This window comes from Malaclemys terrapin, chromosome 14 (genome assembly GCF_027887155.1).
Source record: "Malaclemys terrapin pileata isolate rMalTer1 chromosome 14, rMalTer1.hap1, whole genome shotgun sequence".
Classification (NCBI taxonomy): domain Eukaryota; kingdom Metazoa; phylum Chordata; order Testudines; family Emydidae; genus Malaclemys; species Malaclemys terrapin.
Window position 1 is genome coordinate 10697448 of NC_071518.1, and position 20968 is coordinate 10718415.

General features: G+C 44.1%; 1 protein-coding gene across 4 annotated transcripts in view; it reads right to left on the minus strand.

The window, feature by feature from the left end:
* CMIP (c-Maf inducing protein) overlaps positions 1–20968 on the minus strand; it is a 178877-nt gene that overhangs the window by 64481 nt on the left and 93428 nt on the right. For all 4 annotated transcript variants that reach the window (XM_054048859.1, XM_054048860.1, XM_054048862.1 and 1 more), the window contains exon 3: positions 6556–6606. In XM_054048859.1, the coding sequence (XP_053904834.1) occupies positions 6556–6606 (51 nt within the window). The remainder of the gene's footprint in view (positions 1–6555; positions 6607–20968) is intronic.

Here is a 20968-nt window from a genome sequence, read left to right on the forward strand (position 1 = left end):
AACTCTTCCCTGGACTCTTGGGGAACCAATTCCTTGAACTTCCCCATAGAGTTCCAGGAATTAAAGTTGTAGCAGCTCAGGAGCGCCTGCTGGTTAGCCGCTCTAAGTTGCAGCCCTCCAGCTGAATAAACTTTACGGCCAAACAAATCGAGTCGCTTAGCCTCCTTTGATTTGGGCGCTGCAGCTTGTTGACCGTGGCGCTCCCTTGCATTCACTGATGACACCACCAGTGAACACGGCTGGGGATGGGTATACAAGTACTCGTAGTCTTTGGAAGGGACAAAGTACTTTCTTTCCACCCCTCTCGCTGTAGGTGGGATAGAGGCAGGGGTTTGCCATATCGTAGTTGCGTTCGCCTGGATTGTGCGGATCAGGGGCAACGCCACTCTTGATGGGACATCCGCCGCGAGGATATTTACAATGGGGTCCTGCACCTCCACTATCTCCTCCGTCTGTAGGTCCATGTTACGGGCCATCCTACGTAACAGGTCCTGATGAGCTCGAAGATCTATTGGGGGTGGACCTGTGCACGACGTGCCCGCCACTGCCTCATCCGGAGAGGAAGAGGAAGATGCCTCCGGTGGTAAGGGATCCAGGGGAGGAACCTGGTCTCCCTGTTCCTGGGACGGAGCATCACCTGCCCTTGGGTCCGGGACGTCAGGTGGTGCAGATACAGAGGCCTCCATGCCCCCTGGAGGAGGGCGAGAGATGGTGGACTCTGGGGCCCTTGTATCAGAGTGACCCGAGCGAGAGGTTGTTGGAGCCCCTTGCGCCTGGTGGTATGCCCACGGGGTCCAGAACGACCAGTGAGATGGGCCATGGTCAGGGTCCTCTGCTCCCTCTTGCCAATGGCCTAAATCTTGCTCCCCGGTTTGCCCCTGAGGGGGGTATGCCGATCTTGACAAGTCCTCAGAGGAGCGAGACACTGATCTCGATGGCCATGGCGGTGCCGACTGCGCCGAGACGAATCCCGTGGGATACGGTGCCGTACGGTGCCGGTCTAGAGATGTTCTATCTCTACGCGGTGCCGGTGACCGGTGCCGAGATCGCGATCGGTGCCGATGACCTCGCTGGTGCCGGGAGTCGGACCTGGATCGAGACGATGACCTGGAGTAGGCCCGGTGCCGGGAGCAGCCTCTCGACGTCGAACGTCGATCGTACCGGTGCCGAGAACTACGTCTCGACGTTGATCGGTGCCGACGATCATAACGGTGCCGAGATGTAGAGCGGTGCCGCGATGAGTACGACCGGTGCCGAGGTGATATCCGGCGCCGGGACTGCGAGCGGCGTGGGGACCTGCTTCGGGACCTGGACCGGTGCCGTGGTTCCAGCCCTTGCGATGGAGGGCGCATCAAGGCAGGTTTTCCCCTAGATTGGACCGGGCGAGTCAACGGTGCCGACGGTTGGGGCGGTGCCGGCTCCGTGAGGGCGATCAATTCTCTCGCCGTCGCGAAGGTCTCCGGTGTCGACGGGAGGCACTGTATCACCGCCGGTCTCGGTGGTGATTCTGTCTGCACCGGACTCAACGGCCTCGGAGCCGGAGTCGACGGTGCTGGAGGCACCTGTTTTCGGTGCTCCACAGGTGGACGCGGCTCTACCCCCGGCACCGGGGGAGCCGGCGTCTTCGGCACTGAGGTCCCCGCCTTATGGGATTTTTTATGTCCCGGGGATAGTGAACGGCGCCGAGGCACTTGCTGTGAGTGCGGTGCCGATGGGGTCCGGTGCCGTGGAGGCTTGTCCGACGTGGTCGGCATGGTCGGTGCCGCCGGGGCACTGCGCACCGAGGTGCTAGGTGCCGGGGCCTGACGCGCCGATGGAGCGTCTGGGCTAAGTGCCGCCTCCATAAGGAGTTGCCGGAGTCGAAACCCCTCCTTCTTGGTCCTCGGTTTGAAGGCCTTACAGATTTTGCACTTGTCTGTTTGATGGGACTCTCCCAGGCACTTCAAACACGAGTCGTGCGGATCGCTTGTTGGCATAGGCTTAGCGCAGGAGGCGCACTGTTTGAAGCCGGGAGCCTTGGGCATGAGCCCGGCCACGCGGCCGGGGAAAAAGGGGGAGAGAACCCCCTGAATCCCCTTTGACTATATAACAACTATAAACAAGTGAATAACCAACTATATACTATAAACAACTAGAACTATAACTATAACTGTGAATAACTGGATAAGCTAGGGAGAGTGGAGAACAGCTACGCCGCGCTCCACAGTTCCAACGACCGTCAGGGGCGGTAAGAAGGAACTGAGGGGGCGCCGGGTCGGCTGGGGTATATATTCAGCGCCATGAAGGCGCCACTCTAGGGGGCTCCACAGCCGACCCGCCGGTGTTGCTAGGGTAGAAAATCTTCCGACGATCGTGCACGCGGCGCGCGCACACCTAATGGAATGGATATGAGCAAGCACTCGAAGAAGAATATTTATTTCCCTTAACTCCCGCAGTAAAAGGGGCTTACACAGATTTTAACACCGACTGTCATGAGACCAAAGCTGGGCATGAAGTTAAGGTGCTGGACTGGGAACTTGGGAGACCCGGATTCAGTTCCTATCTCTGACACAGACTTCCTGTGGAATTTAGGGCAAGTCACTTAGCTTCTCTGTTCCCCAACCGTAAAATAGGGACACTATCCTTCCCTGAAGAGCTTACTGTCTAAATAGACAAAACTGAAAGGAAGTAAAGGTATGTACAGTGCCTAATACAATGGAGTCCTGAATTCAGCTGAGACTGAACTCCAGGTACTACCATAATACAAAGAACATATAAGGATAGTAAGGCTTCCCAGTGGAGAACTACTTTAGACATTTACATCTGGGTTCTCCAGACTTGCAGAAATGCCTAGAGCTATATTACTGATGAGATCAAGGTACTGTACCAAAGTATCATCCAGCAGGGCCACCAACCTATTGTAAAACAGACGCAGATATTACCTTACCAACCGGACCGTGGTGAACACCATCATTCTGAACCACCAGGCTGCCCATTTCTTTGCGGGTTCCCTCCGGATCCGTTTAGTCACCACACCAAGCAACTTTCCACATGAAATGTAAGTTGACAGCTGAGTCAGAGTTACAGGTGGTAGCAGAAGTGCGCTGACAAATCTGTATCAGCAGCAGCAGGGGCAGATTCTGTAGCTGCTCTCTGAGATGCTCAACTTAATCCCATATAATAGGGTGGCGTGCCCCTTTTTGGGCTAGAGGCCTGGGGCCAACCAACCCTAGTTACAAAGTAGGCACATCTGAGCAGGCCTTAGATGATTCCCCTGTAACAGCAGCAGGAAGCTGCGGGGATGGGGGAGAAGCGAGAGAGAGATGTTCAGGGAGAAACAACCAGAGGAAGCTGGAGTAGAGACTGCAGAAGAGCTGCAGCAAGCAAGCAGGAGACCTTTGGCTATGGGAAAGGTTTGAGCCTGGAAGCCAGAAGGCTAAAGAAAGCGAAGGACAAGGAAAGGCAGGCTCCCCAGGGATAAGACGGAAAAGACTCCAGCCAGGTAGGGCCTGGGAGGGGCTTGCCAAAGCAAGAAAGGCCCCAGGCAGGTAAGCCAGGGAGTAGAAACAGAAATTTTGCCAGAGTTTTAAATGGGGTTTGGAATTTTATTTTGTGTTAATAAACCCAGACCGCAAGGAGGGGTATTTCTGGCCACAAATAACCTATGGGTGAAGTTTATTGAGGAGTCCAAAAGGGGAAATTGAAGCGGGGGGGCCACCTGCAGGGTCACCTTGTGACCCCCATGGGGCACCTGGGAGGAGGCCACTCATTGATATCCTGCCTTTGCCCTTGCTTCTATTGTGAGTTCACTTGAACTGCTAAATACGTTCCAAGGTAAACAGCATAATGTTAGTGGGTGTTTTTCCTCTGAAAAGTTAAGCAACCAAAACATTAAAAACAACTATATTCCAGCAAACAGGAATATGTTAGCACAAAGTACACGGGCAATGATTTAAGCTCTGCCATTGTTCCGTGGAAACGAATTGCTTCCTATTCCTGGCAAAGGGAAGGCCTTTCAAATCAAGATAATGTTTTATTCTATTTAAAAAGAACTTTAAAAAAAAGCAGCAGAAGAGAAAAATAAATCCTTCTATACAGCAAATGTCCACTGAGGTTAAACTACTCAACGTTTCCCAGAATGAGAGGCTTGCTTGCAAGCACCGGAAAGTTTACGAAGCTCATCCTTAAGATCAGCTCCTACAGAGCAAAGTTGTCTCCATATCGCTGGAAGATGTATGAGCGAAAGAAGCCATGCTAGCTACGGTTTTTCTTTGCTGTTTAAATCTTCAGGGCGAGATTGTATCTTTACCATCTGCCCTGTGAATGGGGCAGGGTACAGCTGAGCCGCACCAAGAGCGGACCAGAGACATGTTATCTGGTTAATTCTACCCTTGGAGGAGGTAATCTGCTGGCCCACACCACCAGCCTCAGCTCTCCTGGCAGGCACATTGGGTGGGGTGGAGAATCCACCTAGTCTTTGCCCCTCTTGCTCTCTCCTTGCCCATCAATGCCGGAGGGGAAGTCGCAGCACCTGAAACCTTCATGCTGTGACCCATGATGCCCCCATGTTCTACTGCAGGGCTGCATAAGCAGCACGATAATCTTTCCTTCCAGGCTAACTTTGCATCAGTCATACACTGAAATATTGGTAAAAGGAAGACCTTTTACCAATTGGCACAGTTAAGTGGCAAAAGCAGAAGTGCCATGGCTTAGCACAGCCTTTGCACACAATGTTATTTGTCACCTAAATGACATGGACAACAGATAGAATATTCTGCATGGTCATGATCTGGGAGAGGGTTAATAACTCCTTAACATTTGGATCTTGCTGCTGAGAACTTGGAGCCGTTCGAAGAATGGGCTTGATCCTGCAAGGTGCTGAACACCCTGGCCTCAATCCAGCAAAGCACTAGAATTCAGTGGGATCATTCAAACAGTAAGACTACTAAGCATGGAGTAAGATTGGCAGAACCTGGCCCATTAGCTGTGGAGCATTGAGGTATCACCGCATGAAATCTGATACTGACCTGCGAATCATGGTCATCACATAACACAGCCGAGCAAACTCAAAATATTGCAAAGATGCATTTACTTCATTTGTTCCTCCCACTAATTTCTTTAACATCCTCAGAAGATTATCAATATGTACAATTTATTAACAGGAGAGAAAACATTAATAGTTTATATTTACATAGCACTTTCCAGCTCAGGGTCTAAAAGGATTAAAGATGCCTCACACTACAGCTTCAAGGTAGATATTAGTATATCCACATAGGTAAACCAAAGCATAAAATTTAAAAGTGATTTATCCCTAAATTTTCCTCTCTCTGTTTTATTCCCTTACTCCTAATCACCCATTTGCACTGCCCTGTACAATTCGTCTGTAAGTAGCTGGTAAAAGAAGTCTGTAACTGTACAAAACACAAGAGTAATCTAAATTTCCCTGGGTAACTATTTTTCACAATCCATGCTATCCAAAAATGCCTACACCAAAGCAATTCTACGGGAAGGACTTCCATTTATTTTCACATGCACTTGTTGTGGGCAGAATGGAATCTTGATAAGCGACCAAGTAAGAAGTCAACCTGTCGGACTGCCCTGGAACGTTTCCAAAGAAAAGTCCTTTGCTGATCTCTCCGCTCCAAAAAAACCACACAGGAAGGTTATTGTTTCACACCGTGGGGTTTATACACATAACCCCATTCATTCTCAAGTAAATGTCTTCATGGTCAATTTGGACCTGTAACAGAATTCATCCACCCTCCTTTAAAAAGTCACATTTTGGTGGTTGGGAATGATCTGTTTTTGACATATTATAGTGTAATTTGTTTAATAATCTCATAATTGATCAACCTCATTTCCAACGAACATGAAAAATTACCCAAGATTCTTGAATTAACACCACCCAAGGCTGCAAGTAATTCCAAATCATTTAAAAGCATGAAACAGATTGATAAGCTGACTGATGCTACTTGCAATGAATAGGAAACTTTAAACGGTACCCTTGGCCCAGCTTCACATGAGTAAATAAAATCAAGTACCCGGGTAGCCTAGAATATCTCAAGATTAGGCTGTCTGCCTTATTGTGAATTTCTATATATCTACTAGATTCTTTAGCACAGAAACAAGTGGGCTCAGTTACTGTACCACCTGAAAATGTGTTTGATATATACTGCATGGAGGCTATCACAGGCTGATAGTGCTAGGTTATCACAAGCTGCTCAGTTTGTGGCCTTGTTAGGGTGTAGGGTTTCTGGAGAGAAAAGACCCTTCTCTTTAGACAGAGGATATGGCTGCAATAGGGCATGAAGAAAGACGGAAAAGAAAGAAGAAGTAATCACCTAAACCTCAACTGGAAGGGACTTTTCTTCATTTGAATAAATTGAGCCTAACCACTAGGGATGAAGAAATGATGCATCTGACCTCCTGGGTCAAGACAAGGTCAAGTCACTTAATTTTTTGCTGTGGCTCTTCTTGGCATTTGCACTTCCACAGCACCATCCATGCATCGCTCACAGGGTATATAACAGTTACAATTATTAAGGTTATAAGGAAAATAGTGAATGTAAAACCTACCTTCCACTGCAAAGAATGAAACCACTGATCCCTCAGGTAACTGTTTGCAGCCTGCAATTAAAAACAAAACACACACAAATGGAACCATTAGATTCTGTTAAAGCTCTGGAACATTGAGCCAAACACAAGCGAATCACGTTCTTTAAAACCCTCCAAGCAGCGCACGATTGCGTGGATTTGAAACCACTGACCTGGGTTCTCTGCTCTAGAATTACCAGCTTCAACCCACGCCCTTCATGAAAGTGGAGGAGAGTTTTAAAAAAATCTACCAAAGACATGGGTTTGCATTATCATCCATTTATTTTAACAGGCAGCAGTGACAAAGACGTTATTACATCTTCTTTAAATTTAAAATATTAAATATTTAACTTAAAAAAACCCCTAAAAAGTATTAACTTCAGCTGATCCAAAACCCTTTGAGGTCGATGGAAAGATTCCCATTAACTTCAATGGGCTTTTGATGAAGCCTCTGACAACTATAGGCCACTAGTCCTCTATATCAGATCACCACCCTGGATTAAAATGCTGACAATATTTTGGAGATACCTCCATTTATGCACCCTCCTCCCTTGTTTTCTGTTCCCCAGCTGCAATCTAGCTACTTGAGTATTGTCTTGGCAACAATGACAATAGAATGCAATGAAAATGTTAAGAAAACACACACACAGTTTACAGCATCTGCATAAACGCTACAATAGTCATTCTCAATGTAACATGTGCACCAGTTTTTGTCCATATTAAGCAGAACTGCTAAAAATTCCGTGTGTTCAGCTAAGGTCGCAGCCAATAAGGAAACAGTTCAATGCTCCCAAGCATAAGGTCATAGCCTTGATACCAAAAATTATAAAAGCAGCTACCACTGACGTAAATCCATTAAGTGCACAGAAAAGCGTACATGCCTTTCCAGGGCTCTCTGTACATTAGAAATATTTTGTGTGGGTTTGCTTTTCCAGCTCCATCTCATTTCTTTTCAGCTGCTAGGGCCTTTTCCTTACAATTAGGGATGTTTTAAATAGTAATGAAAATAATAGCATGATCAATGCTAGTCCTGTGTAAGTAAACGGCAAGGCTCTTCATGGGATAAAAATGCATCTCCTTTCAGAGGGGCTTGTATCCTGCAATGGCAAAGATCCTACAAACTATTTCCCGCGCACCTGAACAAAAGTTAAAAGCATCTTGTAATTATTTTTCCCCTTCCCCACCTTTTTGGATAAGCGTTAAAACCTAGAACGCACAATTAACTTTATTCCAAGCTAAAGGTAACTAATGGTAACCAGAGCTGCAAAAGTTAAAGTTAGTCTGGGTACCAAATATGCCTCTAAACTCAGGGTCTGATCCTGATATCACTGGGGAAAATCAGACATGTCTCACTAACTCCAATGGAGTAACACTGTTATAAAAGCAACATATTATCAGAATCAGCTGTTCACCTAAGGCACAGTGGATCATCAAACAAAGCGGGTTTCAAAGAGACTAGGCATATTATCTACTGGCCTCGTTGATCTGGCTGGAAAACGGAATGCCCATTCTGCCAGAAATTCTGACATTTAAAAATCTGCTTATTTCAAATCAGAATGAAAAAACTAAAATTTTGAAATTTCTCATGGAATGGAAATACTAAAAAATACCATCTAAACACTTAATTTTGATAGTATTGAATCATTTCATTTAGGTAATGTCAAAACATTATATTATATATAACACTGTAGCGGGGCAGTTACCCCGCTACTGAGAGTAAAGGCTAGGCTGATGGGTAAACAGCCACAGCTGGGGCCACGCCCCAATCAGGCCACACCTGGCCCTGTTATAAGGGCTCAGGGAGGAGGTAGGACCTAGCTGCCTGGAGGAACAAGGGTACCTGAGGCTGAGCAGTGCTGGGGAAGGACAAAGGACCTGGCAACTCCCCAGGCTGAGGCCTTGGGTAAGGCCTAAGCAGGTACTGGAGCTGGAGAGGGGAAGCCCAGGGACAGGCAGAGGCAGTTGGTCCAACCCCCTTGCCAGTGATGAGTGGCCATTTCGGACTGCAGTTTGCCCCAGGGAAAGGGGGCTGGATGACGACTGGCAGTAGTCACTGAGGCAAGGTGGAGATAGAGGGTTGGGGGGTTCCCCAGGAAGGGGAGACCCAAAGCAGGGGTACTGCAGAGGACAGAACCCCAAGGTAAAGGGCACCAGAGTCCGGGAGGGACACGGGGGCCCTAAGGCAGGTGAGACACCGGCCTGCAGAGGGCAATCTGGGCTAGACAAGAGCTAATTCCCAAGACGACCAGTAGGAGGCACCGCCACACTGGTGAGTCTCGATTCGCTACAAACACCTATTACAATTAATTTTAATATAATAAAAATTTTAAATGAAATGAATCCAAATGATAAAAATCTAGACAACATGTTCTGACAATATTAAATGAAAAAGAAAAAAAAAGTCAAATCTGTTTCAATTTTTCCCATCGAGTATTTTGTCAAAATACACATGTTCCTACAAAACATTTAGATTTTGATTAAACTGCATTTTCTGACCAAAAACTGTTCTGTGGAAAATTTTTCAACCAGCTCTAGCTGACTGGACGTATTGATGGCCATGTACTCCTGAGGACTGAAGTTCAAAACTGCCCTGAATGTAAGAAGACATGCTATATGAAGACACCAACGGAGAGCCACAGGTGTTCATCAAAACAAAAACCTATAGTATAGAACTGTCTGGCACAGGTACACCCATCAGGTACCACTCTGGACTAGGAAACACACTGGGAGATGAGTAAACAGCAGCAATAGAATTTCAAGAACAAAAACAAAAGTGACCTAGAATAAAGCCCAAAAATACGTTGATAAATTGAAATGATCACTGTTCCCTCCTAGGCCCTTGATTAAAATAGTAACATTTGGTACTCCTGCAGTACCTTCTGTCCAATCACTTTACAAATAGTAATTAAGCAAGCCTCATACCGCAGAACTAGCAGCAGAGCTAAGAGCAGAACCTAGAGGTCCTGGCTCCCAGCCCCTTGCACCAACCACTAGACTAGACTAATATTTCCTCTCCAAGAAGCCAAACATTTGTGTTCTGAAAGCAATACTTTGCTATATGGACCCTGCCCATGCTGAAACCAAAGACTGATCCCCCAGGCTTCCTTGATCCTAATTGATTAATTAAGCTCAATATTCCAGCAAGCAAGCAAGTTCTTATTTTCTGTAGGTTTGAGAATGTGTGTGTAGCATACAAAGGCTCAAGTGCATGCTATATGTCCATCAGCTCTGAAGTTTCCTAAAGGAAAATCAAATACTAGCTGAGCATGTAAAAGTTCTATTAAATTACCAGCAAACAAACTTTCTAGATAGCTATTGTTTTTACACTGATAACAACATACACTGGTTTCTAATATTACTAATTATTAATAGGGAGCTGCAGGACTCTCTCCCCTTAAAAGGGCAATGTCAGCCTGTTTTAGGTCCTAGATTTGATCTATGATGTGATCTGAGCCAAACGTAGGTGCTTGACCATTTGCATTAAAGGAAAATCACCATTAGCCATTAACTACCCTTCATTTTCCAGACATTGGAGAGCACAAGACCATCATAAACACCTAGAAAATCAATATAAGCAAGTGGGTTTTATGACCAACATTGCTCCTCCTGGAGCCTAGATATAACACGGGGTAGGCACTTAGAACCATCTCTCATCCAGGTTTTTATAGACAGAGTACACACAACAAGAAATAAAGAAAAGGCTGAGAAAATACTTGACCCACAAAAACTGGAGGAAAAACCCAATGACATGGACTGCTAAATGTAAGAGTGCAAAACCAACAGAGGAAGAATTTATATTCAAATTTGAGAGGGGAAACAACAGAATTTTTTAAGGAAGTAGATCCAGTGATGTGCCTAAACTGCAATCTTAGATTCCAAACTTTGTGCAGCATTTAAATATGGTGTTTTAGTTTAACCTATTATATATAGAGAGGCCATCAGCAACATCTGCATTTGGAGTTTAAACAGTTCCAGAATTTGGGACTTTCTGGATTTGGGTTGAGACCACTTCTAAGAAAAACTACTACAAAGAAGATGATAGTAAACACAAAAGCAGAAAACAAACCTTTAGGAAATCCCGGCAGGTCTACCACTGATCAGGAATGAATGGTATCAGGACCTTATCAAGTCAATGCTTGTATCCCAGAAGCTCACTCTCCAAAGTGCTACGCCTGGCTAGATCAAATTTAGTAAGCTTAACCACGGTTATCTTGCTGGGGCTGTTCTGACACTAACTCTCTCTTTCCCATACTAGGCAAGACCGGACAGGCTATGAAGCTTAATCCTCCCAGTACATGCTTCCTCCTGCGTATTTCCAGAGAACTGCTAAACCACAGTTATGTCCAGGAAACGTTGGAACTTTGGCAGAGGTATGAAATTGCTCACTGTTGCAAAACATTTTCTTCTTTTAGGCTGATATTGAAGATAGGGTAACTGGACCTACGTGATACTTATCAGGTTAAATAAAAGTTCTACAAGACACAGAGGTAACAGCAATATCTTTTATGACTCAGCTGTTTATCTAGTTGTTTGCCTGGGCAAATACCTTCTTTGTATGAACAGTCACAGTAAGTGTTTGTGCATGCATTCTCTGCAGTTGAGAAAAATCAGTCCCCCAAAGTGTATTTCTATCACATGAAAGCTTTGAGGCTATGGTTCCATTGAATATTTAAGTCAGGTTTGCTCTGGTCCAGAATGACATCAGCATGTATCTTCAAACATTAAGTTATTGATTTTTAATTGCTTTTGCTAATGCAAAACATGCACAAACACGCACGCAACATGCACAATTTCCTTGCCTCCTCTGTGCTTTTGTTTGCCATCCGTCAAATGGGTACAGCAATATTTTTCTACCTCACAGGGATATCAAGAGGCTTAATTAATGTTACTGAAGCATTCTGAAAATCCTTGAAGTTTGAAGTTTATGATTAGTTTTTATTATTATTAGGTCCTTAATGGACCTCATTTTGATCTCTACACTCAGGTAAAGCAGAATAGTTGAAGACAGACACCTCCATAGGAGATTCCTTATGCATTGGGGGCCAAACCCCCAAAGAGTAAAAATCAGCACAGTTCCATTTCACGAAATTGTCATCCATGAGTAAAGTCACCCACATGCTTATGTGTTTGCCAGACTGGGATTTAGCTCAAAACAAAATCCTTGACTTAGTGAATCAGCTCCTAGGCCAATTTACACTAGCTCAGGATATGACCCATTCGGCTTTAGGATACAATAAAGAGGCAAGACTGAGCCATCACAGAGTTTAAAACTTTATTTTTAAAAGTCATGTTTTAGTTAGCTATTTTAGCTGCACTGTAGAAGTTTTTCTTATTATCTCTGTCTCATCTGTACAGCCAGTGCTGTTCTGCACCAGTTATTTAAAAAGGGACATTACCAGTTTCGAAGAACTACATTTCTGTCTGGCAATGTTTTAGCTACCATTTTCACATTTAGCCTTTAAGATTAACATGAATTAAAGATAAAAGAAACAGAATAATTCCCTCATTTTTAGTTTGTGCGTTTGGCAGCACTTTGCATATAATTGGTTTCACTATTTCCCCTTCATAGTCGGTTAGAACCCAAGGCAGCAGTGAGCTCTGTGCATCAGTCCCACATGACCATGCAGATCCCCATTAGTTTCTGTGAGGTTTGGTGCAGGGGTCTGGCTGCTGGGAGCTTATTGCATCCAGGACTGAAGCCTCAATTGGTCAGCATCCCCATTTCAAAAAACAGAGGACAGAGAAACAATTTAGCAAATGTGAATGTAAGATCCTAAAAACAGAGCAGCAGCCTGTGTAGGACCTGAAACTCTTTGTCACAATTTTATTTTATTATGACGACGATGAACAGGTAGAACACTGAAATCAATGGAGCTATGACAACTGACATCAGCTGAGAATCTTCTTCTCTATCTGTAAGTCAACATCTATCAATGCCATTTTGCCAACAGCTCTATTGCACTAACTTATCCTATCACACTGAAGCGCCACACTCGGCTGATCTCTGCATTATTCAAGAAATGGCTTGTCCAGATAACAAAATGTTATAACAACAATTCTCCTTATTACAGTGCCCTTTCTGTACACCATCCTAAAGAACTCCCCAGCAGTCCTGAGGGGGAAAAAAAAAAAAAAAAAAAAATCAGCTGACAATACAAAGTGGGGTTTCATGATCTGGGTTCTGTTGTAATTCTTCCCAGGTTCTAACTTTATTCTGTATTTCTCTCTCTCGGTACGTTTTCCTGCATTTTGTCTGTATTCTCCTCCAACTGGTAAGACTATAACTGTACTGCAGGCTTCTCTGCACCAATGGTCGCACTAAAAGCCAATTTGAATACAATGGAGGGATGAAACTCAGATTCTTCATGCAAAACTCAAGTCAAAAGACCTTTCACCGGGGAACAAAATCCTCCCTTCCAACTCAGAGTCAGAGTGCAGGAAAGTAGCACAACCAGACCCCGGTCACTACTACAACCTGTGTACAATCCCTGCCTCCTCCCCCCATGCATGGGAAGTGTGAGCAGTGCACCGACATCATTTGCAGATCCAGGTGCCAGACTTTTTCACTCCCATTGCCCAACTAACAACTCCACATACAGATGGGAGTGAACTGCTCCGGAACCTCTTCTCCCTAGTCTCTCTGCCTAGTAGAGCCACAGTGGTTCTGCTGAATTCCGGGCCTTCCATGAGCCCAAGCATATCACCCCAAGGATACTGAATGGATTTGCTACTAAACAAAACCCAGACTCTGAAAGGGAGGACTATATCTAGACTAATAGGCTTGCTAAACTAAAAACAGGTACCAAGAAAAGCATATGGATTAAGGAAACAACAGGCAAAGGCATTCCCAATCCAGCAGAAATATTTGCCTTGGGGACTCCCTGACAAAACGCTGAGCTCACGTAGGAGCTGAATATGTGCAGTGAGCTTTGTCTTTATCAGGGCTTCCTGTTCTGTTTGTTTTTCCTTCTGACGACACCTGATTGCCAAGAATAGAATAAAACAACACTGCGCATTATGGATGGGAGAACTCCCTTTATCACAGTTAGATCCTACTTGAAAAAAACAGACCAGGACTGAAAGTTTCTGAGATTCTAGGCCCATTTGGCTCTGGCAAAACCTGAGATGTGGACTGCAGCCTGCATTGAGGTTAAATGGTTTGTACAACTCCACCCTGTCTCGCTTCCCCATCTCATCCACCCTCGAAACAACTCTTATCCAGCTCTTAAAATGAGCCAACACCAAATTCCCCCACCCTTCCCAGTGACACAGAAGTGTAACCTGCAATGGGAAGGGAATTAGATCCTCCCAAGAAATGCAAACATGTGCTAGGAGTTTGGGGTGGGCCAGCATGGTTAGTAAGTTGTGGCAACTTTAGCAATGAAACTTCTCATTTGGGTTATTTTATTATGAACAAATGCTTGTGACCATCAATGTGCATTGTGCTCTGCAGACAAAAGGCAGGAAGACATAATTCAGCCCTAACACAAAGAGACCTTGCTACTACTGATGCCGCAGGGAGCTGCTCCCACTTCCTCAAGGGCTGAATTTGGTTCATGCTCCCTGCCCCAAAGAGCTTGCAATCTGCGCACCAGGTCCTGCAAAATCTGCCAGCTGTCCCAGTGGAACTGAGGGAGAAAACAGGTTTGTCAGAGTTCAGTGCTTTTTATTAGAACTGGGAATCGACACATCTGGCAAAAAAAAAACAAACAAAACGTCCACCTCATTATCATACCAGAGCGTCTGGGAAAATGACTTAGTGACACCCACAGAGCACGGTGAGGACTGAAACAAACACTGCGCTTCAGAAGCAAGACTGAGTGCAGAAAACTGGGCACATACAGCAAACACTGAGCCTGAAAGGCCAATGCATCTAAAAGATTTGGCAGTTTGCTCATATTCCATGTTTGCTCTCGGAGCATCATCCCTTCCTCCAAAGTGAGGGTGGAGTCATTCCATGAACCAGGAATAGCTTCCTACCAGGACAGTGGTCACATTACCACAGCTGTTAGTTTGTCAGGCCCCATATGTTGAACTGGATTGGGATGGGTCAATATTTCAAAGGGAGACTGTTACAGCGAAAAAGCTGGTGATTTAAGGACGGTGCTGGGCTCTCGCTTCTGACTCATTACTGTGCAGCACCATGCCACTAGGTCAAGAATAGACAGCAAAGGCAAGGTGGGCTCAAACCTCTAACACAGCATGTAGTGCTTCCCTAGGTGGACTGTACCTAACTCGGACAGATTCCTGAAGCACATCCTAGTACCACACCTTAGACTCTCATGTCTTGTTACTAAAGCCGGTCAGAAACCAAAATGTCTATTCCACATTTGGAAATCTGTTTTCATTCTGAATTGGCATGAAAAGCCAAAACTTCAAAAATTTCCTGAAAAATGAAATGAAAAATAAAATTCAATTCAGAACTATAAAAATGTTTTGGTTTGATAACTTCATATCATAGAATCATAGGAATGTCGGGCTGGAAGGTATCTCCAGAGGTCATCTAGTCCAGCCCCCTCCATCCCCAGTGGTGAGGCAGAACCAAACAAACCTAGACCATCCCTAACAGGTGATTGTCCAACCTGTTCTTAAAAACCGCCAACGACAGAGATTCCACAACCTCCCTTGGAAGCCTATTCCAGAGCTTAAATGTCCTTATAGTTAGAAAGATTCTCTTAATATCTAATCTAAATCTCCCTTGCTGCAGATTAAGCCCATTACTTCTTGTCCTGCCTTCAGTGGACATGGAGAAGAATCGATCAACATTCTCTTAAAATAGCCCTTATCGCATTTGAAGATTGTTATCCTTCAGATGCTTATAAAATTGATTAATATAAAATCATTACATTTCAATGTCAAAATATTATACTATAACATTTTAAATATATTATGTCTGTAAATATTAAATTAATTTACTATTTTTAACCATCTACACATTTAATCATTCAGACATTTTCTTGTTGAAAATTTTGTCAAAATCAATACATTTGCCATGAAATATTTTCATTTTGATCAATTCCCAAAGGAAAAATCTGTTCCACCAATTTTAAAAAAAATTGTTTTGACCAGCTCTAGTTGTTAAGTACATCACACCTCCCAGTATTTACAGCCCAATACCACACCCCAAAACATCTCAACTTAAACACTGGAGATACAACAACTTCTACACTGAGACATCAGAGCAGAATCCAGCTCAGAGTTCCTCTTTCCAGATCTGTATTGATAGTCCTTTGACAGTGAGAAATAGCTAGAGGCATCCAAGTCAGAATCATACACCTGCAACAAAGCCTGCGTCTTAATCCGTGTGTCCTGGGGACACTATGATCTGTTTGGCAGGGAAAAGAGACAGCACAGAATGTAAACTTTAAATTGTTTGTTGCTCCTGCCATAGATTTCCTCCTTAGATATTACATCCTTATTTAAAATGTAGGTTTTGCATCTTGATTCTTTAAGTATTTATTATTTTATTTTCAATATTATTGTGCATTTGTGAGCATCCTATAGACCTTTCTGTATGGGAAATCCATAATTATACTGCATTCTGGCCTGGTCACACAGGATCATCAATCAGGATCGGCACCTACCGAAAACATATGGGAAAGCTTGAGTTTTGTTACATTCAGTTTCCCATAGTGACACTGGAGTCATAACATAGTCCAATATAAACACTATGGAAGCCCAGATTAATTCAATTCCTTCATCATTTATTGTAAGGTTATATTGCGATACCAGTTTTTCAGAGGAATTACTGTGCATGCGAAGCACCCACTTTTAGATGTTCATTTCTCACAATTATGTTCATTTGTTTTTTCAAATAACAAATGGCAGGCTGCTCCAGATAAAAATCTACAATGCCTGCCAAACTCCCTGTACGCGCCACAGGGCGCTTTGGGTTCAAACTTGTTATCATTTGTAATAGTAAACAGGTCGGGAAAATAGGCTATAAAGAGAATGCTATGGAATAAAGATTCAGAAATTAAATTTAACAGAAAAATGATGTACAAATTATATGACAGACATGGATGCTAACACCAGTAAGTGAAGTTGAAAAATAAAAATAATATTATGGCGTCCTATGAAAATACTGAAGCTGTCCAACTCCACAGCTGAGCACAATTTCTCTCCAATAGATTCTATTACTTAATTGGATGAGGAAGATTCTGTGGTTAGGTTGCTAGCCTGGCCTTGAGCGATAAGAGCTCAGCTCTCTGCTCTACCAGAGACTTCCAGCCACTTCGGGAATGTCTCTACAGCAATGCAAGGTATGCCCGCAGCTTGGGTAGACTAGCTTTATCTGCACTAACATGGCAAAAAATAGCAGTGTACATGAGCTGGTGCAAACTTCTGCAATGTGGAGGTTCTGGGGAGGCTAGTGTACCCCCATTGTCATGTCCACACTGCTATTTTTAGCAATGCTAGCAAGGTCTACCCAAGCTGCCGTCCCCATCTTGGATCGCAGGGTAGCCACATCCGCAGTATCTCCACACCTCAGTTCCCCATCTGTACAATGGGGATAACAGAACTTCCCTGCCTCAAAGAGGGGCTGTGGGGATAGGTACCATAAAAAGACAGAGTAAAAACAAAGGCTAGGTTGTGACTCACCATTGCCTGGGAGCACCATGGCTCAGTGTTTCACCCTGTGCAAACTCTGCACATGCAGTTATGTGTGTGTATTTCTAAAAGCCTGGGCCATTAAATCATTATTGCAGGTTTGTGCTTTCCACTGTCACCTATACATGCATCAATTCAGTCTTAACAGTAAAACTATGTAACATTAAAAATAAGATTTCTACTTCTCATTATCTAATGGATTATACGGTAGAACCTAGACACAAAACCACCAACAATGAATAACTATATTGTCACCTCGTTAGTAGCTCCTTTCTACCATAAAAAAATTATCTCTAAACAAGTTTCTATTCTTCTCTGCCCCCTAACCACTTGCATTACATCCTTGAACAATGAAGCAACAGAAGAGCTATTAGACAAAAGAAAAATTCCATTTCTTACAATTTTGTATGTATTTTATACCTAGAAATACTGCAACAATTTCTGGAAAAGTGAGTTCCAGAGCACAGGAAATACATTTGTATTTATACTTCCAGGTTCTTCAATTTGAGTGGAGCCCAGGAGCGCATCCGAAAAGTGTTTCCACCTCTTTTGCTTGAATTTGCCTCTGCCGTCTGTCCTGCATATCATCAGTGTTTAGACTTGGGGTAGAATGCACAGGGCTCATGTCTTACAGAACAGCGCACTAACAGTGTTGGAATGGATTCTTTACGTTCCAGAGTCCAAGTGTTCCTGAGCCTCAGCCTACACTGGAAGGTTCATCAAACATGGGCTGCATTGTTCACACAGCTGGCAGGCAGGGAACATTCTCTGTCCTAGGTAGTTTCCCACACTCTTCCCCAAGTCCCAGTCTTACCTTCTTATTTTCAAGAGATGCTATCAGGCTGTTTGGGAGGGTCAGAAGGGGCCAACTGTGTGTCAGAAGGGGGGAAAAGAGGGAGTTCCTCCTGAAAGGTTCAGATAGTTGAATTCTAACCTCCAAGTGTTAGTCTACTTTGAACCAAATTTCAACGATGATTTTGGGAATCTCTCGTACCCCTCACATGGGCCCCTTCAGCCCACAGTCCTAATGCATAAGCAAAGGCAAAGATCACGGTCCAGAAACTCAGCTGGTATAAACTAAAATGGAGTCATGACAGTTTACTCCAGCGAAGGATCTGGCCCCAGATGTTCCCATGTACGACTCTTACCGAGAGCAGAAAGTATATCTGATGTGTTGAAAATCATCACAATCAATATATTTTTATGGCATTCCAACACCATCCAAAACCCCAAGCACTGGAACAAAGTGAAGGGCTAACGTCAGGGTCTGAGCAATGAGATGTATCCTTAGCCACTGGTAAACGACTCTGCATATGAAAGGACCTGTCTGAAGTAACTGCAGAAGACAGCCAGAGTAATATGAGTGTGCAGAAAAGGACCTAGGGGTTACAGTGGACGAGAAGCTGGATATGAGTCAGAAGTGTGCTCTTGTTGCCAAGAAGGGCAACAGCATATTGGGCTTTATTAGTAGAAGCATTGCCAGCAGATCAAGAGAAGTGATTATTCCCCTCGATTCGGCACTGGTGAGGCCTCACCTGGAGTACTGCGTGCAGTTTTGGTCCCCCCACTACAGAAGGGATGTGGACAAATTGGAGAGAGTCCAGCAGAGGGGAATGAAAATGATTAAGGGGCTGGGGCACATGACTTACGAGGAGAGGCGAGGGAACTGGGGTTATTTAGCCTGCAGAAGAGAAGACTGAGGGGGGATTTGATAGCAGCCTTCAACTAACTCAAGGGGGATTCCAAAGAGGATGGAGCTTGGCTGTTCTCAGTGGTGGCAGATGACAGAACAAGGAGTAATGGTCTCAAGTTGCAGTGGGGGAGGTCTAGGTTGGATATTAGGAAACACTATTTCACCAGGAGAGTGGTGAAGTACTGGAATGGGTTACCTAGAGAGGTGGTGGAATCTCCATCCTTACAGGTTTTTAAGGCCCGGCTTGACAAAGCCCTGGCTGGGATGATTTAGTTAGTGTTGGTCCTGCTTTGAGCAGGGGATTGGACTGGATGTCTCTTCCAACCCTAATATTCTGTGATTCTATGATCTAGTGTGACTCATCCTGGTTTGTCCAGAACAGATTTAGAGTCACTCTGTTGTTCCATGTTCCTGCAGAACCCTGTAATATGGAGAACACACTTCATTTCAGTGCCTAGTTTCGGGTTGTTAATGGGCATCAACTGGGTGCAACCTCAAGTCAATGCTACTTCAACCCCGAGGAAAGCCAAATGGAGTTCACAAGAAGTCACACCCACCCACCCACCCACACTCCTCGTGAAAGACCCAACGGAGAAGATCCCTGGCTTCGATCTTCCACGAAGCTTATGGGCAATCTTAAACCGCAGCTGCACAAACCATGTCAGATGCGGGTACCTCATGCACAAATGGAAAATTAAAAAAACTCTCCAGTGTGCAACTGTGGTCGCCCAGAACAGATTGTGGAACATATCACAACTCAATGCCCGAGTCACAAGTATGATGGAGGCATCACAGTGATACACTCCGCTACTCCAGGCACAATTATCTGGCTTAGCCACCTAAATGTAAAACTATAATTGTTGCGCTACATCTACATCAGCCATAAGAAGCAGATGATGATCAACTGGGTTATTTTCTCTTAAAAACCACAACTGTTTATCCCTCAAAGAAGGAAGAAACTTTTTCCTATGAAGATTGCACTGCAGTCTGCTATTGACCAGCTTCCCTGATAGTGCTTTAATATTTAATCTGACCAATCAAAAATATTGGAATGTCAGATACAGCTATCTATAATCTTTCATGGCTCTGACGGACAGCTGATCAGCACCAGGACCACAAGTATACAATCAGAAGAGGTATCACGTTCTGCCAGTGCAGCACTGTTCATATCTTCATATATATTACTGAACTACTTCCGGAGCTGCTATGGTATAGTAAAGATAGAAATGCAACTTCCATTATAATCACCCTTTTGCAGTTACCCATATTTTCACCAGAACAATTTCCTTTGGGGCTGAAATTTTTCATGAGTTATATCTCCATTTCAGAGATACTCTTTTTTTTCCCCCCTCCATAGTTTCTGCGGAAATCACTCAACCATTTCTGAATTCTACACATATGAAACACATTCTTGTCCACATATTCCAGTCAGAAAAAACAATGCACACCCAAGAGTCAACAGCTGAACAGATATTATTGAAACTTGATCTATTCTACAGTCACCACTGAGATCTAAGGAATGGCCAAATTTGGAGAAAATAGGGTCAGCAGTTTTGAATTTATGATTGCTGAAAGATTTTTTTTTAAGTGCATATCCAGCTGGATTTTCAGTTAGCTTTCTTTTCTTGATCTACAGCAGTTTCAAAACTCAGGAATGTGGTGGAGCGCTCTGCTCTCGCTAAACTTGCAATGACCTTAGAAATCCTACAAAACCTTACAAACACATGAGGAAGTGTGGGATAATGTGAAAATAAAGGAAAAGGTGGTGCCTCCTGTTTAGAAACAGGACTTAAGGAGGACTGAATACAGGAAACTATATACTATATAGCACCACAGCACAGCTGTAAAACATTTGGTGATGGTAATCAGCATGTTACACAACAACCAGACATAGAGAGTGGGGAAATGTGCCCAAGGACACTGGCCTCATATGAATAGCACTTATCATTAGACTTGTCATCCAGAGATCTCAAAGCACTTTAAAAAAAAAAAAAAAAAAGTGAGCATCCCTAGTCCCAATTTGAAGGTGGGAGAACTAAGACACAGATCAATGGCTTGTTTTTCAGCCACTAACACAGCCGGTCAGGACAT